Source organism: Neoarius graeffei, chromosome 15 (genome assembly GCF_027579695.1).
Source record: "Neoarius graeffei isolate fNeoGra1 chromosome 15, fNeoGra1.pri, whole genome shotgun sequence".
In the NCBI taxonomy this organism is placed as follows: domain Eukaryota; kingdom Metazoa; phylum Chordata; class Actinopteri; order Siluriformes; family Ariidae; genus Neoarius; species Neoarius graeffei.
Window position 1 is genome coordinate 34,016,620 of NC_083583.1, and position 19,932 is coordinate 34,036,551.

The 19,932-nt window shown below is 39.2% G+C and overlaps 1 protein-coding gene across 1 annotated transcript in view; it reads right to left on the minus strand.

Moving 5' to 3' along the window:
- The window catches only part of psmd1 (proteasome 26S subunit, non-ATPase 1), an 84,076-nt gene that overhangs the window by 9,002 nt on the left and 55,142 nt on the right, over positions 1–19,932 (minus strand). The window contains exons 17-20 of the mRNA XM_060941159.1: positions 14,176–14,290; positions 13,363–13,479; positions 9,254–9,356; positions 941–1,110 (exon numbers count right to left, since the gene is read on the minus strand). Of these exons, the coding sequence (XP_060797142.1) occupies positions 941–1,110; positions 9,254–9,356; positions 13,363–13,479; positions 14,176–14,290 (505 nt within the window). The remainder of the gene's footprint in view (positions 1–940; positions 1,111–9,253; positions 9,357–13,362; positions 13,480–14,175; positions 14,291–19,932) is intronic.

Consider the following 19,932-nt stretch of genomic DNA (forward strand, 5'->3'; position numbering starts at 1 on the left):
AGCTTATCATAGAAGGATGGGCACACGAGAAAAAGTGACAAGGGCAACATTCCTCACAGTAGAACATTTAGAAAAAGATTGGGTCATTAATTTGTCTGAAATCAAAGTGGATGAGACAATAGTGCGAGTCTGACATGGCATTTTAAGCCATTTAGATGCTTCCTGCTAGGAAACTGTCAGGATCTTACAAACTAGGTGTGTGCTGAAACATAACTGCCTGACATCACTTCTTACAGTACAGTCAATTGGGACGTGCATTTTTGTCATTCCAACAGCTTGAGGACTCTCAGGAAAGAGTAATGTTCTCATAGCAATGCTATACAGCCTGTATTGTTTCCCCCATGGCAAAACCTACAGCAAGTGCTTGGCTAATATTAAAATTTACACACACACGCACACAAAAATTTAAATAAAGAACAGAGGGAGCTTTTGAATATTTAAAAACATCATAATTTTTTTTAAAACAAGACATTTTCAATATAGTCCTTGCATAAACCTCTTGTCTAAGGTAGAAACTGGACTGTGCTCATTTACAGGGTTTTATGGTAACCCCCACGAACAAAAGGTGCCGCTCAGCTATAGTTACTTTGAGATAGACACAAGGAATGTTTACATGCACACCTGTCCTTCCTATTCTAGGAAGATGTTACATACAGCATTTAATAATGTAATGTAAACTTTCATCATCTACATTTTAACAAAGACAAACAGCAGCTCCTCCCTCCCCAAGGACCTGGTGGTCATTGTCAAAACCTGGTATTAACACAATCCAGTTTCTGCTGCTATGGGCTTTACCAATGATTTGAAAGCATCTGTGCTGACTGGAGCAGGAGCACAGAACGCAAAAGACCGAGCCAGTGTTGAAATACAACTCCAGATTTTTAGAATAAGGACTGAAACCTGGATGTTGTAGTGAGGACAGTGGACATGACCCCGTTACCTTCAGGTCCTTATTGAGGCCAATGATGGCGGTGGGTGTGAAGGCCAAAGACAGGAAGTGAGACAGTGGAAACCAGAACCAGAACTGCGTGAACACCAGCAGACCCACGATGGAGGGCATGTGTGTGTGTCCTGTCCGCGACTGCAAGGAGATCGTCACGTTCCGGCCACCTACAGACACCAAGACGAACTGGTTTAAAGAAACATTTCAGCAAACTGATCAGCTCTAAAATCACCGAGTTAAAAAGGATCAGAGTATTGCTTCAAGTATACTTGCACTTAAAATGCTCTTTGGTTGTTTCAGAGGGTTTCCCTATCAGAAAGTATCCCAGGTAGAACTCTTATTTCTGATTGAACTTGGCAAGTACATTTTACAAACTCCAAATTATGCTGTAATAGTTGCTTTTTACAGGATAAAGGGTTCTGAACTTCCTACAAAGGTTCTACTTGGAATATTTTGTGACGTGGTTCCAATTAAAACATGTACTCAATTTACTTTTTTTTTTTTAATTGCTTTAAATTTAAAAAATAAGCCCTCAAGTTTTTTTTTTTTAAATGAGATGTTCTAGCATCTTGTGGCAAGCTTCTCAGAAAGCTAAACCTTACATTGAAGGGTTCTAAATAGTACCTGTAAGTGTTCCACTGTAGTTCCATCAGTAGGTATAACTGCACCCTAATATTCCACTGTTATTCTGAAATTGACAATATTTATAATCTGATACAGGTCATATAAATGGAATAATCCATTTGGATATTCCGACTTTGGCTTTATTCCCAAGTTAGCCTTTTCTGATTAAGATGTGGGATATGCTGATATTCCAAATAGACTTGTATTGACAGTTTCCTAAATAAAGCTAACAATAATGACAATGTAATTCACTGAACTTGAATTATTAATTGACTCCAAATGTACTGTTCTAAATTTAACAGTCTGGGATTTTTATGTATACAAAATTGGGAGAATGAACAAGGAATGTAGATTCTTGAAAAAAAAAATCAATTGATAAAGGAGACTGAACATCATTCTTAATTTTTTTGTCAAAACATGTTCAGATGTATGAAAACGCATGGTAAAAATGTGAAGGTTGTAGTTGAGTGGACATATGGTCAACTGTGAACTTGAAAATGGTTTGTTTTTAAATTAAGGAAAAAAAAAATCTCTAATCAAATAACAGGCATGGTCAAAGCAGTTCTGCTATCTAACCCTAGAAATACACACAAATAAATAAATAAATAAATTTCAAGCCTGTATCTATTAAACTTTGAGCTGTGACAAAGAATGAGCCATTAGGACTTCGAGGCCTGGTAGGGGAACAACAGAGACAGATACAACCAATATGACTAACTTGCTATTGCAGAGAAAAAGTTAGCCCTTTGCACTTTGCAGTTAGCCCTTTGCACTAAGCCCTTTGTTTAAACTTTGCACATAGAACAGTGGAGGAGCAGCAGAAGCCTAAAGCCAGATGAAAATGGTATCGGCTGAAAACTGAATTCAAACATGCATACATATAATACCAGCCAAAAGTTTGGACACACCTACTGTAACTTAACGGTTTCTTTCTTTTTATTAAGTAGAGAGACACTTCGTGTCTTAAAGTAATGACTGAGGTCATTTCTCTTTATTTAGTTGAGCGGTTCTTGACAAAATATGAATTACTACAGTTGTGGAATAGGGCCATTTACTATATTATTTAACATTCACTTTTTGATCTCAAATACATTAAGGCGGCAAGAAATTAACTGGTAACATACACACAATTTTAGCTGTGCAAGCTGTAATACAAAAACTACTGGAGAGGTTTGCTTGATATTTGGGATTTTTTCATAAGTCTAGGATGGATACAGTGATTTTTTTTTTTTGTTCAGAGAATTCCGAGGGGGTGACCTGGGAAATTTCTCAAAACATGGACGATTTCACATGAAGTGACCTTTTGAACATGTACACAGCATATTCAGAAAGTGTCACAACTCTTTTGAGAAAAATAATGAACTCACAGGCTACTTTCACCTCGCTAAAGGTTTAAAGAAAGGAGATTAAACTGTTAATTTTAGACTTTAGGCACAAACCTGGACTAGTTGTGACCTGCATTAATCTGATCATTTTATTTACAATAGATCTGTCAGCACTACCGTTCCTCAGAAAGATGGATAAAACAGGAGGACATTTTAGTAAAACAATAGAATGGTGCTCTCAGGGGCAATGAAATTTCTGTTGCTTCCTGTCCAGCTCCTGATACCGAATTTATCTGTTAATGAGGGATGTTGTACAGACCAAGGTTAGAGAGGAGAGACAGAATAATAATCCTCCCTCTGGAGGGAAATAGATATAGAACAGGGAGTGAGGGAAGGAAAGAGGTGTGGATCTGTTCATTATCCTCTGAACAAAAGAGAAAAATTACATAACCTGCAACCTATACAAAAACGTTCAATTCATCTCAAATCAAAGTGGACGAGACAATACTGAGAGTTCGGGAGGGTGTTTTAAATCACTGAAATGTTTCCTGTTTTCAGGATCCTGTAAGCCAAGTGTGTGCTGATAACCTGTCAGTTTTAGTCTAGCCTTTAATTAGAATTATGGAAATATAACCAGAGTCCAGCTTTCTAAATAAATTGGACACTAACTGATCAGAACATGGTTAACTAAACATCACCAAACCAGAGTACCATGTACTGGGGGGGGGGGGGGGGGGGGGGGGGGGATCACCACTATAACCAACCAACCAAAGCACAGTTTTTAAAAGCAAAATGTCACCTTTAGCAAATCAGAGCACAGTTTAAAAAAGAAGGGGGGGAAACCCCCCCCACACCACACTACTATCTAAATCCGAGCATAATTTTCCTGAACAACACATCACCATAACCAATCAGAGCACAGTTTATTGGACATCACTGTAACCAAACACATCATTGCTCATAAATTGTATAGCATGCATTTGATTAAAATAAAAACAAAAAGATAAATTTTCATTCAGGCATTTGTTGTTTTGTAAGGATTGAGTATTGCCATTGCTGTCACTTCCACATACTTCAACCCAACCCTAACAATTTTTTTTAAATACCCAAAAGCTGCTGACAAAGCATATACACAGAACCATGGTCTCACTTTTGTTTATAAATGCCTTGAGACGTCAAGAATGGCACAGGAATAGTTTTAAGCGTTAACAATAAATCTAATATAGTAATTTTTACGATTAAAGTGATTTATATAGAGAGCGTGCATGTGACGTAACGAGGTCACGTGATATTTGTTTACAGTGGTGCTTGAAAGTTTGTGAACCCTTTAGAATTTTCTATATTTCTGCATAAATATGACCTAAAACATCATCAGATTTTCACACAAGTCCTAAAAGTAGATAAAGAGAACCCAGTTTAACAAATGAGACAAAAATATTATACTTGGTCATTTATTTATTGAGGAAAATGATCCAATATTACATATCTGTGAGTGGCAAAAGTATGTGAACCTTTGCTTTCAGTATCTGGTGTGACACCCTTGTGCAGCAATAACTGCAACTAAACGTTTGCGGTAACTGTTGATCAGTCCTGCACACTGGCTTGGAGGAATTTTAGCCCATTTCTCCGTACAGAACAGCTTCAACTCTGGGATGTTGGTGGGTTTCCTCACATGAACTGCTCGCTTCAGGTCCTTCCACATTTCCATTGGATTTAGGTCAGGACTTTGACTTGGCCATTCCAAAACATTAACTTTATTCTTCTTTAACCATTCTTTGGTAGAACGACTTGTGTGCTTAGGGTCGTTGTCTTGCTGCATGACCCATCTTCTCTTGAGATTCAGTTCATGGACAGATGTCCTGACATTTTCCTTTAGAATTCACTGGTATAATTCAGAATTCATTGTTCCATCAATGATGGCAAGCCGTCCTGGCCCAGATGCAGCAAAACAGGCCCAAACCATGATACTACCACCACCACCATGTTTCACAGATGGGATAAGGTTCTTATGCTGGAATACAGTGTTTTCCTTTCTCCAAACATAACCCTTCTCATTTAAACCAAAAAGTTCTATTTTGGTCTCATCTGTCCACAAAACATTTTTCCAATCGCCTTCTGGCTTGTCCACGTGATCTTTAGCAAACTGCAGATGAGCAGCAATGTTCTTTTTGGAGAGCAGTGGCTCTCTCCTTGCAACCCTGCCATGCACACCATTGTTGCTCAGTGTTCTCCTGATGGTGGACTCATGAACATTAGCCAATGTGAGAGAGGCCTTCAGTTGCTTAGAAGTTACCCTGGGGTCCTTCGTGACCTTGCCAACTATTCCACACCTTGCTCTTGGAGTGATCTTTGTTGGTCGACCACTCCTGGGGAGGGTAATGATGGTCTTGAATTTCCTCCATTTGTACACAATCTGTCTGACTGTGGATTGGTGGAGTCCAAACTCTTTAGAGATGGTTTTGTAACCTTTTCCAGCCTGATGAGCATCAACAACGCTTTTTCTGAGGTCCTCAGAAATCTCCTTTGCTCATGCCATGATACACTACCACAAACGTGTTGTGAAGATCAGACTTTGCTTGATCCCTGTTCTTTAAATAAAACGGTGCCCACTCACACCTGAATGTCATCCCATTTATTGAAAACACCTGACTCTAATTTCACCTTCAAATTAACTGCTAATCCTAGAGGTTCACATACTTTTGCCACTCACATATTGGATAATTTTCCTCAATAAATAAATGACCAAGTATAATATTTTTGTCTCATTTGTTGAACTGGGTTCTCTTTATCTACTTTTAGGACTTGTTTGAAAATCTGATGCTGTTTTAGGTCATATTTATGTAGAAATATAGAAAATTCTAAAGGGTTCACAAACTTTCAAGCACCACTGTATCTGCCATCTTGAACGGCAAGGCTGCGCATAGAACTTAGACGAACCCGTTCTAATTATCAAGTGTGTGGGAGTAGATCTTTCGAGAATGGTTATATCTTGTTCAGCATTTGGTTGTACCAATAGACAGGGCCAAAAGGAGGGCCTGTCATTTTATAGATTCCCCGCAGACAAGGAGAGACACGCAAAATGTGTGTCCGCTGTGCGAAGAGAAAACTGGTACCCCAGTTCTACCAGCCGAATTTGTAGTGAACACTTCATATCAGGTAGGTGTAATCTTCTAATTCAATACTCCTAGTACATCTGTTAAGTTGATTTTCGGATTGAATGATAACTGCATACTTAGAAACTAGACAGTCTCTAACGTTTAAAATGGCTATGCCTAGCCCTACTACCCTGGCCTAGTCTATGACAATGTTTTATCTTTTTGGCTCATATATGCCTTTGAAAGGCCAATCCATAGTAGGGATGGCGAAAACTAAAAAAAAAAATCTTGACCGACCACCGAGCCTCATTAGCCGGTTAAAGTCGGTTAACCTACGAGTTTAAACAGGGATGCAAACGGCGGATGCCACCTTTTTCACGGCCGAATCGTGCAGATCCGATTTTTTTGGGGGGTGGGGGGGAGGGGGCGTTGGAGTGTCTGAATAATTTCAGAGTAAATTCTGTATTAAAATTACTAAATAAGCAAATGCCGTTACAGTACATGAAATAGGAAGTATGAGAAGAAAACAGTAAATCAGAAAGCTGCGCACGTTTTCGCGGAAGATGCGCAAATGTGCGCAGCTTTCTGATTTACTGTTTTCTTCTCATACTTTAGAGTTTAGATTTCGAACATTCCTACGATAAAACGTCCTGCATAGTCTCTTTATGATAAACGTCTTAATGCCACTTACCCGTGAGGTTATCAAGTAGACTTCCTTCTTCGGAACCTTCCAGAGGTATAGTTGGGATGCCCATCCCACAACAAAATATTTATAAGCTTCCAGGCTCTTGTAAGCTTTGAGCGCTTTGCCAGTGTAATATGATTCACGATTAACAAGAAAATTGTAAACGTCGTGGTAGGCCAGATCGGGCAAATCACCGGCACCGCAACTTCGAATTTCCCTGAACAAGGATTGCGGCAAGTTGTACAGATCTGCAATCCCCAACCTGGAACACTTTTCCACGTAACGCTGCCTCACGTCACCTTCAAGATGCTGAACAAACTTAGACAAGTTATCGTGCGATGTAGATGGGGTATTTTCCGAATTTTCTTGGGGATTACTCCCTGGATCCATTACGCTCATGCAAGGTAAACAATCCTGATGCCGTCCAATATGGCGGAGTACACACGTGCAGGTCACGTGACTGCACATCCTCTATAGGTAGCGGTCTGAGTGAATGACCTTGACGTCCGTGTTGATGTGTTGCTGGCAGGTGCAGTAACATGGCAGAAAGTGGATTTACGTTGCATTCATGGCCCAAGAACGTTCAAACTGCAAGGATTTGGACGCATTTTGTGAGAAGTTCACGGGTACATTGGACGCCTATGAAGTGGTCTCTCCTCTGCTCTGCACATTTTACTGAAGACTCGTACGAGACTTCTGATCTGTTGAGCGTAGGCTATAAGCCTGTATTGAAAGAGGGTGCAGTATCAACAATTAAAGAAAACTACATTTATTTATTTATTTATTTATTTATTAAAAAAGGAAAACGAGTTCAGTTGTAAGAGTCCTCCCGGAGTGAGCCGAGGGTTGTTGCTAAAACCTGGGACGGGACATATCACTTGGGCAGTGACCTCCCCACAGTTGTTGCTAAAACTGGTGACATCCCGTTCCGTCCCGGGTTTTAGTAATTGCCTGAGCCCAGCAGTAATGGCAGAATACACAGTATGAAGAAAACAGTGAATGAGTGGAGCAGCAGTCTTATTTCTAAACTGGATATTGCTGCCATCTCGCCCTTATGTGGAAGAAGTGAATGAACAGAGAACTGAACGAACAACTGAAAGTCAGATTGTTTCAAAACAATCAGCCACAAGGTCAGCTTTCAAGAAGCGAGAACACAGACGGGTAAGATGCGACTCTCATTTGGATAAAACAAACAAGTAAGCAAGCAAGCAAACAAACAAAAACAAGCAAAAACAAGCAAGCAAGCAAACAAACCCACGTTTACCTGCATTTGGATTAATACATGTTACTTGTATTGTGTGTTTAAGTTACCGGTATAAGATTATTTAATTTGCTTCAGAATGTGATTGTCTCAGTTCATCTGATTATTTAATTAGCCTTTACCGTTTTATCAGTGAAAACGCATGCATGTACATGTATGTTGCATAAGTTATAACACCCATCCTGTTTTAATAAGAGTCAACCCACAATCAATGAAATCAAAATCAGTCTTAGTTGAGCAAGTCGGTAACGGTAGTTCTTACTTTCACCATAAATTTTTATTTATATGACTTTAGTCTATAGCTGTAAAAGGCCTCGGCCTTAAAACTGGTTCCTGCTGCAATGTCACACACTCAGGCATGGCTAGCTCAGTGGGGCAGCTCGAATGGCAACTTTGCAGTCGATTTTAACTCTCAAAAATATAAATTTTTTATTCCCATTTATGCAGCATACAAGTCTCAAGGATGGAGATACTATCCACTCAAATTTATTTAAAAATAAAGGCTCTGCGTATCTCCTTTAAGCTCCCTTCTTCTAACTCAAAGAGAAAGTTATACATTTTTGAAGATTACTGCATTTTGTATATCTGATTAGCAGCACATCGATTTCTCACAAAATTCCAGAGCTACAAATGTGAAAAATTAAGTCAATTTACTGATGCGATTGCTTCTCGAAGTCAAAATTATTTCAGATAAGTAGTGACAGACTGTGAGAAGTGCCAGATTTCCTGAGATGGTTCTGTTACCCCAGAGTCCAGAACCAGGATATATGACGGAGCTGAACGCACAGCAGTGTCAAAGCTCGTCTGAGAGGTTGGCAAACAGACAATTCCTCATTAATGAGAGCAGAATAGCATGCGACATTAAACATGACTACAGAGAAGGAACCCAAACACTCAAGTATTCATGAGTGTAAAGGTCAACAGACTCGATTTTCAGGACGTGATCTCATTAATCCACTAAATAACTCTTCCAAAAAAAAATAAATAAAAATCTCTATTATAAAATACACAAACACCGAGTCAAAACTGTCAGATTGCTCATGAGACTCCAGTGACATCCATATTAGGGCTGGCTATGATAATGTAATTGTTATTTAGATCATTAAATTATTTATAAAAACACACAGATGTTTTGAATTCTCTTTTGTTTTTAATAATTACAAACTGACCAACCCCCCCAAAAAAAAAAGAATGCGTCCAACTGTATCAAACTGTCATTATTACAAAAGGCAGTTTTGTAAGGGGAAGAGAAGCCCCCCCCCCAAAAAAAAAAAAAATTCCCCAGAACACCCAGAAAATAAAGAAAGCTGCAGTACTGACCTGCATCAAGAATGCCCTGAGCCAGAATGGCTCCAAATTTGGCCATGACATCATCGTGCTTATCGTTGATCACTTTGGCGTACAGCTGCCTGAACTGATTAACCTACAAACAAAGTAAATATTCACTAGTGTTATCCAATCACAAAGTGTAAATTCGTCTGTCCAGAAGATGTGGGGAAACTTAAAGTGCTGATGACACGTTTTTGACATCTTTGGTGATGTTTTATAACATAAAAAGTAATTCCCGATGATCCATATATTAATTCACGAAGGCGCCTATTTTACAAGTTATGATAAAACGCGGCTATTTGGGCAAATTTGACGGGGCTGCAGCACCCAGGAGACAAAGGAGAAGGAGGAGCTATATGACGTCAGCGAAAGAATCTTCCTCCTAACTTACCAGTTTGTTGTTGATGCGACAGGTGTTCAGTTTATCATTAGTTATTATGCCTTCGCGTTCTGTTGCCAGCTTTTGCTCCAAAACCCACAAGGATGGGGTAAGTTTATTCAAGTTTCCCAGAGATCCCGAGCTGCATGCGAAGTGGGTGAAGCAAGTCAGGCGCACTCGTGAAAAGTGGGAGCCCTCACCAACATCTGTCCTGTGCTCTGAACACTTCGATTTGGATTGTTTTGACACCCTTCCCAGCTTAAAAGAATCTCTTGGGTGTTCAGTTCAGCACAAACGTGTGTTACTACCATCAGCAGTGCCTACACAGTGTTGCCAGATTGGGAGGTTTCCCGCCCAGTTGGGCGGTTTCAAGTGCATTTTGGTGGGTTTTGAACATATTTTGGGCTGGAAAACGTCAGCACTGCTGACGTTTTCCAGCCCAAAATATGGAAAACGTCAACAGTATCTGGCAACAGATACTGCTGACGTTTTCCAGCCCAAAATATGTTCAAAACCCACCAAAATGCACTTGAAACCGCCCAACTGGGCAGGAAACCTCCCAATCTGGCAACACTGCCAGTATTCCAGAGGGGGTCTACTAGTAGCTATGCCGGATCCAAAGACAGTCCTCCTGTCAGAACATGTGTTGTGAAACGACATAAGATAAAGGTACGTAGAGCTATAGATTCTACATGATAATCATAAATGTAATCAAAGTCGGCATGATATCAGTCATGTATTTGCTTGTGAAAGCTTGCGGCTTTCATGTAACTGCCGCCTAGCAACGAGAGGCAAAGGTAAAGAGGATAGGCTATCATAGATTCTATTCGGAAGAGATCAACACAATTCTAGACTCCCAGAAGAGGAACAGCTAGTACTAGAGAGTTCACCGGCGTTTTCATGTGCCATTTCCATTGAGTAGAACCAGAGTAGAACAGCCAGTGAACCGCAGCGTGTTCTTCCGCTGACGTCACAACATGGCCGCGAGCCACGGACCCAGTTTTCTTGCGCTGTGCAATTAAAAGTTGGATATTCGCGTAACAACAGCTTCTTTTCACGTAATTATAACAGAAATCTAACATGTTTGCCATGTTGTATAGTTTATTTAAGAAACTGCATACAGTCATGTTCGTGTCATCAGCACTTTAAAGTTACAGCTTTCACTCTGACAGTGTCGTCACTGGAGACTTCTGCAATAATGTTAAATACACATCTCCTTTGAGAAAGTCACCATAATCAATGATTTCTTTAAAAAAAATCTGCTTATGTGTAGCATCCACTGTGAAAGTTCCAGTGAATGAACTGCTCCTACAAAAACAATAACCTATTAGGAGTGCATAAATATAAAACTTCTGATTTACAGTTGCACTATTTTCAGCATTAAATCAACACCTTCTGACCAACCAGAATCCAGACTGCATCATCGCTGTGGTATAAATCACCAAAATAAATTTCAGTGGTAGTATAAATCATTGAAATTGTGGCCACACCCCCTACTTGAGTCTTGAGTAATTTTTCATTATTTACTAATCTATGCAGAAAATAAAACCGTGTTACTGAACTCTGTCAGAAACTTGGCTCAAATTGAGAAATATTCTTATTTATCACAGATCACAGCTGCATTATCTGCTTTAAATGTGAAACACACATCTTTAACACTCCACAAAAGCCACACATCAAATTTTTATGGTTCTGTAAGCATTTTAATACAGCCTTAATACTTGTAGCATGTTAATTATGCTGTAAAATGTCTGGAAAATTGGTCCAGTAAAAATACTATAAAAGAAGCAATGCAGAAATACACCTACAATGAACCGTTTATAATAAATATGCATAGATTAGATGTGGATGTGATGCATACATTCATTGGCAGACTTGATTCTGGAAATAATTTCCCCCTTTCATTTTCTCCACAGAGCTTCCAGAAACAAAATCTCTTCAGTAAAGAGTTTGAAGTATAGCACCAACCAGCAAATAGATGAATCATGCAGTCATGAAAATTATTACAAAGCGTAATAAACATTCAAGACTGTGTACTTCATCTTTTACTAGGGAAAGAACCACTGTTCCCAGAATGTGTTGTGAATAATGTCCCTGAATATCTTGTACCCTGTTTTGACCAATGTTGCATTTACAACCACAAATCAGAAAAAGTTGGGACAGTATTTTGAAATTAAAATTAAAACCGAAAACAATTTGGAAATAATCTGATCTGTACTAAACTTAATACAACAGCAAAGTTGTTCATGTTTTATCTCATGAATTTTGTTGTTTCATATTACACACTTCATTTTTGATTCTTGCAACACATTTTAAAAAAAGTAGAGGACAATAAAGCATTTACCACTTAAGTGTTGTGAGAAGGAATGGAAACATTACAAATATGTTTAGGGACTGAAGACACCAAGTGATGAAGCATTTCAGGAGTTATTTTGTTCCATTTTTCCTGCAAACCAGCCTTAAGGTGTGCAACAGTATGGGGACAGTGTTGTCCTAATTTTTGTTTCAAAATTCGCCACACAGTCTCTCTATTGTGGACAGGCACCCTCTTCTTCTGCAGTCATGCTTTTGTAATATGTGCAGAATGTGGTTTTGCATCATCTCATTGAAATATCCCTGGAAAAGGTGCTGAAGACAGAATATGTTGCTCCAAATCTCAATGGACTTCTCTGAACTAAATGCTACCATCACAGCAGTGCAAGTTACCTTTGTCAAGGGAACAGACAGCCCATTACCATGACAGACCCTGACTCTTGGACTTGTTCCTGGTAACAATCAGGATGATCCTTTTCAACTTTGGTTTGGAGCACACTGTGTCCAGTTCTTACAAAAAAAAAAAAAAAACCCGAAACACCCAACACCCCTGGAATAATGAATCATCTGACCACAACACACGTTTCCACTGTGTGATGGTTCATCTCAGATGCCTCCGAGCCCAGAGAACTCTATGGCGCTTCTGGACACAGTTAACATAAAAGCTTCCTTTTTACACAGTCAAGTTTTAACTGGGATTTGTGGATGTAACTCTGTATCGTAGTACTTGAGAAAGGATTGCCAACATAATCCCGAGCCCATGTGGTTCTATCCATTATAGATGAATGATGGTTCTTGGTGCAGTGCCGTCTGAGGGATCAGAGCTCATGGGTGTTCAGCTTAGGCTTGCGCCCTTACCCTTTATGCACCGAAATTCCTTGAATCGTTTAATGATATTATGTACTGTAGAGTGCGAAGTATCTGAATCCCTTCCTATCTTTCTTTAAGGAACATTGTTTTTAAACATTTCAATCATTTTCTCATGCATTTGATGACAAACTGGAGATCCTCGATTCATCTTTGCTTCTCAAAAACTAGGCCTTTACAGGATACTGATTTTGTACCAAATCATGATTAGTCACCCATTGACGTCACATTATTTAATTGTTTCTCGTTACTAGCCCTAAATTACCCTCATCCCAACTTTTTTTGGAATCTGTTACAGGCCTGAAAACACAGGAATGGATGTATATTCACAAATGAAATGAAGTTGGCCAGACAAAACATGAAATAGCTTGGGTTCATACTGTCTGCAATGAAATACAAGTCAAAGTAAATTAAGAAATCATTGTTTGTCATTTTTTTTTTTTAATCTGCATTTTCCATCCTGTCCCAACTTTTTCTGATTTGGGGTTGTAGTCCTGTTAGATGTTTGCCTGATTTCAGTGTTGCGTTGCTTCATGTTTACCTTGGGGCAGGTGACTTCACTCTGCTGGATCATGATGAGGGCAGAGGCGATAAGAGCTCCCTGTCTCACATAGTTGACTGGGTCGTTGGTCATAGGCTCCAGCAGGTTTATCGCTTCCTATACACACACACACACACACACACACAAAATCAACCATACTGATCTTGAATGAAAATTTTTGTCCCACATAAATCAAGCAGCATGGTGTTGTTAAAAGTGTGGAACTTTGGAAGTTCCACTGTGACCAAAAATGCAGAGGACATATTTTTACTCAAGTTCTCCCCAATTTAATCTTGGCCAATTCCCACCCACCAGCCAGCTCTCCCCCTCATATGACCGTAACAGAGGCTGAAGGCTAACAATTGCTTGCTCCAAGATACTGTATGTGAAACCAGTCAACCTTCTTTTCCAACTTCTGCTCATGCTGCATCACACTGCACAGTAACAAATTTGGAGGAAAGTTCCATCTGCCCTCTTCTGCATACATGAATTCACAGACATCCACTACTGGCTAGTGTCATTGTGACTGACTGACTGACACAGAGAGAGAGAGAGAGAGAGAGAGAGAGAGAGAGAGAGAGAGAGAGAGAGAGAGAGAGCGCACAAGCATGCCTTTCCCACAAGACAACACAGTCAATTATTTACCATCATTTGTCATTTATGGATATTAATGCATTAAGGAATGGATTTTATTTATGACCGACATTCTTACATATAATTTAAGGCTAAAACTACCAAATAATCTCAACCTGAAGAAAAAAAAAAAAGTGTCTCAAAGATACAGAATGATGAATACTGAACAAATGACCTCACCTTGTATCCAGTGCCAGCGCAGCAGATCCCCAGAGCCATTGCTGCTCCACAGCGGACATGAGGGTTGTAACTCTCAGATAGGAGGGACACCACACTGGGACATTGCTCCGGAGTCCTACACACACACACACTTACTTTAGAACTGTCCATTTAATAAACAAGTATAACAACTTAACACGCAGTAATTAACAATGACTTTAGATCATGCCATGAATGTCACTGCTGTGATTGACATCACTTTTTAAAAAGTGTTTTCAAGTTTTAGTTTACTTTGTGGCGGCACGGTGGTGTAGTGGTTAGCGCTGTTGCCTCACAGCAAGAAGGTCCTGGGTTCGAGCCCTGGGGCCGGCGAGGGCCTTTCTGTGTGGAGTTTGCATGTTCTCCCCGTGTCCGCGTGGGTTTCCTCCGGGTACTCCGGTTTCCCCCACAGTCCAAAGACATGCAGGTTAGGTTAACTGGTGACTCTAAATTGACTGTAGGTGTGAATGTGAGTGTGAATGGTTGTCTGTGTCTATGTGTCAGCCCTGTGATGACCTGGCGACTTGTCCAGGGTGTACCCTGCCTTTCGCCCGTAGTCAGCTGGGATAGGCTCCAGCTTGCCTGCGACCCTGTAGAAGGATAAAGCGGCTAGAGATAATGAGATGAGATGAGTTTACTTTGTGCTATCTAGCTACCTAATACTACATAGCTATTTAGCCATACGTAGTACTCCAATTAAAAAATAATAATAATAATTTCGGGAAGTGATTGATGATCCCATCACTGTGGTATTTAGGTTTTGTTATGAATATTGTTAGCTATCTAGCTAGCCCTTGGTTGCTAGTGTCAACTTGCTTGCTAATTTAGACAAATGTAAAATGTTACCCAACTACTCTCTTAAATGCACACCAAGCAACAGCCCACAAAAAAGGCAAAGGATATGACATTACTGCTACTTGTCATAATACTAAATCACTCCTTTTAAAGTGAAAATAACAGTTACCCAAAACAAGCAGCATTCACATCCCACATCCTTTCCTGTTCAGTGATAAAACATGTCCTGCTTTAGATAAAACATGGTTTTCAGGCATCTCCTGTATCACCATATCAGGGAGTCAAATCTAATAAAACGCAACAATGAAATTCTAAAGACCCCTGTGCTTTATCAGACACTCACTCTGTCAAATATACAAAGGAACATGAAAAGAAGAGAGTGATTGATTCTGAAGTTTTAAATATATAAATTAATATAGTATTTAGCATTTATTGAACACAACCAAACCACCACCAGCATCCAGTGTGGAGTAAACCCCAAAGTTCCGCTTCCTTATCACATTATTCTGGCTCTCGTCAAAGCAGCCATTTGAAGTAAGAAAAGAGCCTCTTTACCCGTTTCTTTTTGAAACTCAATTCAAATACCTTTTATCAACTCTCCTAAGTCAAGACAGATGTTTCATGAAAGGTTCTTTAAACAGTTTACACAAGGTGATTACTGTTCCACCGGTTCTCCCTGTGCTGCGATGAGGATTAACAGAACGGAGCACGATCTATTAAGAGCTCACACTTTACCAAAGGACGGAGGTGCCAGGAACTTAATAACATACATCTAAAAGACTAAAAGGGAGTGGGAAGGGGGTGGGGTGGGTAAAAACCACACTGGCTGAATAATCAGCATTACTCCTACAATGTGGTACAGTTCATTAACTTGCTCACCTGGACTGAGAAGGGCACGATGTCTGAGCAACTTGATCATTAATTACTTCGATAAATCGACACAGAAACAAGACATGCGAGTTGTAGAAACATCTCCCTTCACAAAAATTAAATTCTCACCTCTTTCACATAGTAGCGATAAACATCACCACTGTTCCGCTCTGTAAACATGATGACATTTTTTTGCTTTTCTTATATTCGTTCGTTGCTGAAACTAAAAACCACAAGCTTTTTCACACTTACTTCACAAACTCTTCTAAATCGCATCCACGCCACGTCGCAAAAAGGTCATATTAATACGACTCACTGCAGAGGACGAAAGGGTTCAGTGAAGTCAAAGAACATTCTTGCGTGTTAAAACAACTGGTGGCTCTGAATTTTGACAAATCAATGTGATGAATTGACATGACAATGCAGAGAAACCATAACATGATCGCTGCCAGCTCTGAGCTATAAAGGACACACACACACACGTTCACTGAGCATGGAAAACTCAAAGCTTGTTTGTGCTAATTACGACTTATAATGCAATTTATATTCAAACCAAAGCCTGTTGTGATGAATGAAATTTGGTTTGGCGACAAAAATGACCTCACACTTCACAAAGAGTCACTAAACTAACACCACCACATACGGTGCAGAAGTCACATCATGTAAAAATAAATATTAACTCACAAATCAGTTTCAAGATCAAGACAAATAAACAGGGTGCTGCTTAGTTCACTGAAGTTTGGAGATGTAACAGGCGCGAATGTTTAAAACCCCCAAATCTGTCTTCATATGCAGAGGACACGAATGTATTACTGCTGTCTCCAAAACACAAGCAGAGAAATAAGCCAAATCGGCGGCACAGTTACATGTTTCATTCCATAAATCTCCCAATTTTGAAACAAAATCAAACCACGCTAAGTTTCCTACACTAACTCTTAACAGATGCTCGAGTTGTGTGATGAGGAAAATTCTTTAAAAAGTAAAAAAGGCCAGTCATTCAATAAAAACAGGAATGGTCTTAGATTTAGTGCCATCAAGAAATCCCTGCACACTACTCTTAATTAACAATACAAAATCAATCTATCCATCAATCTATATTTACTCTATCTACATTTTCACTGGATATGAGCAATCTCGCGCTCTGATTGGCTACTCTACAACTAAGCTATCAGCTCCTATACCGTGAGTAGAGAAAAACAAAATGGCGGAGCACGTTGCTGAACCAGAGGTCAAAATAAAATCTCTACTCGAAAACAAAACCCACAAAAATACAAAATTTAAAAAAAAAAAAAAAAAGTATACATACATACATACATACATACATACATACATACATGGGTCTATCTCAGAAACTGGGTAATGTGGGGGTACCCCACTAAATATACTCACAGTCAATAAACTATACGGTTTTGAATGGTGATGTTGGTTTTAATTTGAAATAAAATGATGAAAGAAATACAGATAAAACTAAATCTTTGAGGTGAATATTCAGAATTTGGCAAAAATTCTGCAAATTTGTGGAAAAATGGCAGCTTGATCTGGGACATGATAAATGGTTGACTACATCGCATTCCCTTAAAAAGGTTGTAGTCCACTGAAAAGTCTACAGTTATCACTAATTGTATTTTAAGTTGTAACTTTATACACCTAAGGATTGGTGCGCTCACAGAATAATCATAACCGTAATAAAACATCATGCAAAATATTTGATCACCATTGTAACTCCATTTTCCACATACCCAAAACCAATACGATTGTGTGTTTTGATCGAAACGGAAAGCCTCAGGGTCAAGGTCACTACCTCACCAAAAGTAGTAACTTAAAATCACTATGCCATATAAAAATTTAGTTATAAATCTGCGATTTTGTTTTTTAAAACGAAAGCTGAAAGTTAGGTATAGAATATGTTTCTTACAGAATATGTTACAATGGTAGCTGGTCTTGTGTGAATTTCTGAGCGATAAAATGTGTTGTGGTCCATTTTTTACCGTAGCGTGTTATTTGTGTGCGGGGAAGAACACACATTAACAATTTGCATGTGTAGAATGGAATTTTCCACTCCAACAGTTAGAAATTGATTGTGCTTCCATTTGCGGCCTTTCTGTTACATGGGTGATCTGTTCGGACGTCATCACTGAAAATGTGAGTTTTGACAGTTTTATTTTGTTTTAGTCTTGCAGTATAAGGCAATAGAATGTTTCTTTTTCATCTTACTGTCATATTTCGTAGTGTTTGCGCATTTTTGGCCAATATTTTGCAACCATGGTCAATTTAGATTGAACTTTTGATAGAATCTACGGCCAGTCATTTTGCCCCGCCCCCGCTCCGTCCGGTGCGGTAGTGATGTCCTGTTGCTCGCGTGCCGCAGCAGAGACCAGCGCGACCTTCATCCGATACATTCGCTGTTCTTTAACCAGCGCCGTTATTCTCATCTTTCCGGTGCGTTTTTGATTTTTCCGTTGTGTCCCATTTCACCATATCAAATACCCAAAATGTATCATATTATTCATATTTAAGTGAATAATCAATTCAGTCATCATAATTTGGCATTTTTAACCCAAGCAATCAAAAAGAAGAAATGTATTCAATATTTTCACTCATGATGTTAGTTATGTTATATGTAAATCAATTTTACAAAAGCATTTGAATTGCAATCAAAAACATTTTCCACATTGGAGGCCAGATAAAGCAAGATGCTATCTTTATTCTTATTAAACATGACAAAAGAAAACATTGAGTGTTAGGTAAATGCAAAAAAATTAGTAAAATTAGAAAATTTATTTTTTTACCTAACTTGGCACTACATGCCTCATCAGCTATCAGCTTATGTATGATTCAGTTTCATAGAATAACTGTGTTAAACAAACAAACAAAAAAATGGTCTTGCTGAAGTCAGCAGCTCTGACATTACTGCAGCTGCAAGTTACACATTTATGCCCTTGTTCTAAGGGATTCATCATTTTTATAGAAACAGCTCATTCATAGGGACTTGAACGGCAAAAGCACCACAAACAGATTATATATTTAAAAAAACAAACAAACAAACAAACAAACAAACAAACAAACAAACACAGCTTTGATATGGTGAAGTTTTCTGTACGGAGATATTTGTTTAACATTTATGGAAGGTGTCTCCAGCCTCAAGGCTTTGCAACAGTTGGAGATAAAACTGTATCCAAGTTTTATTTTCCCCCCTAACATCTTTAGGACAGAGGAGGAGTTTATGTTGTGGTTTCCCAGTAACATTACAAAACTGCCCAGAAACCACAAAGTGTAAACTACTCTGTCTTGAAAGGGGAGTGGGGGGGGGGGGGGGGGGGGGGGGGGGAGGCTGGTGAGAGAACGACTGTTTATAGCCATTATAAGGCAAGTGAGATGTTTAAATAATTTAATAGGCTAGCAAGGTGTTCGGCACTATTAGATCTAAAAGTACACTTATAAGCATGAAGAGCGAGTGGTTACTTTCATTTCCTTCAGGAGAATGCTTACACAGTGAGATTAAGTTGTCCAAAGAGCACAAAAGGATGAAACTCAAGTATAAACTCTTGGGGGCATCATCACAACTTCCAGGTCTTCTGAGTCATTTGGAATGGATCTCAGAACTGCCGAGTCATATTACTCTACAAACCTGATCAGCAACCAGAGCACCTATATCTGGAACGTTTCAGAAATTGCACAAAGCTGTTTCTGTCTGCTTTGACTTATTTTTGCTCCTCTTCTGAAAGCTCATAAACAAAAGCCAGTGGCTGACACACTCCAGGAGTGAGCAGAGGCGCTTTATCCAGACACGGTGGCAAAATGAACAAACAAAAGCAAGTCCTTGACTCAGGAGTTATGCCTCCACTTGTAAAAATTGGATATTAACATGCCACAAAAACACACACACACACACACACAGCACGCGCGAGTATACACTATATAACATAAACCTGACTTTATCCTGCACGACAAACTCAAGTGTGCAAATGAGAAAATCAAATTTTCACTGAAGACAAAAACAAATGCAAGTCAAGCCAGACGGGATTTTGAGTCTGAAGGTAAACATTATGAAGTAGCAGGCACTATGGTTTCTGT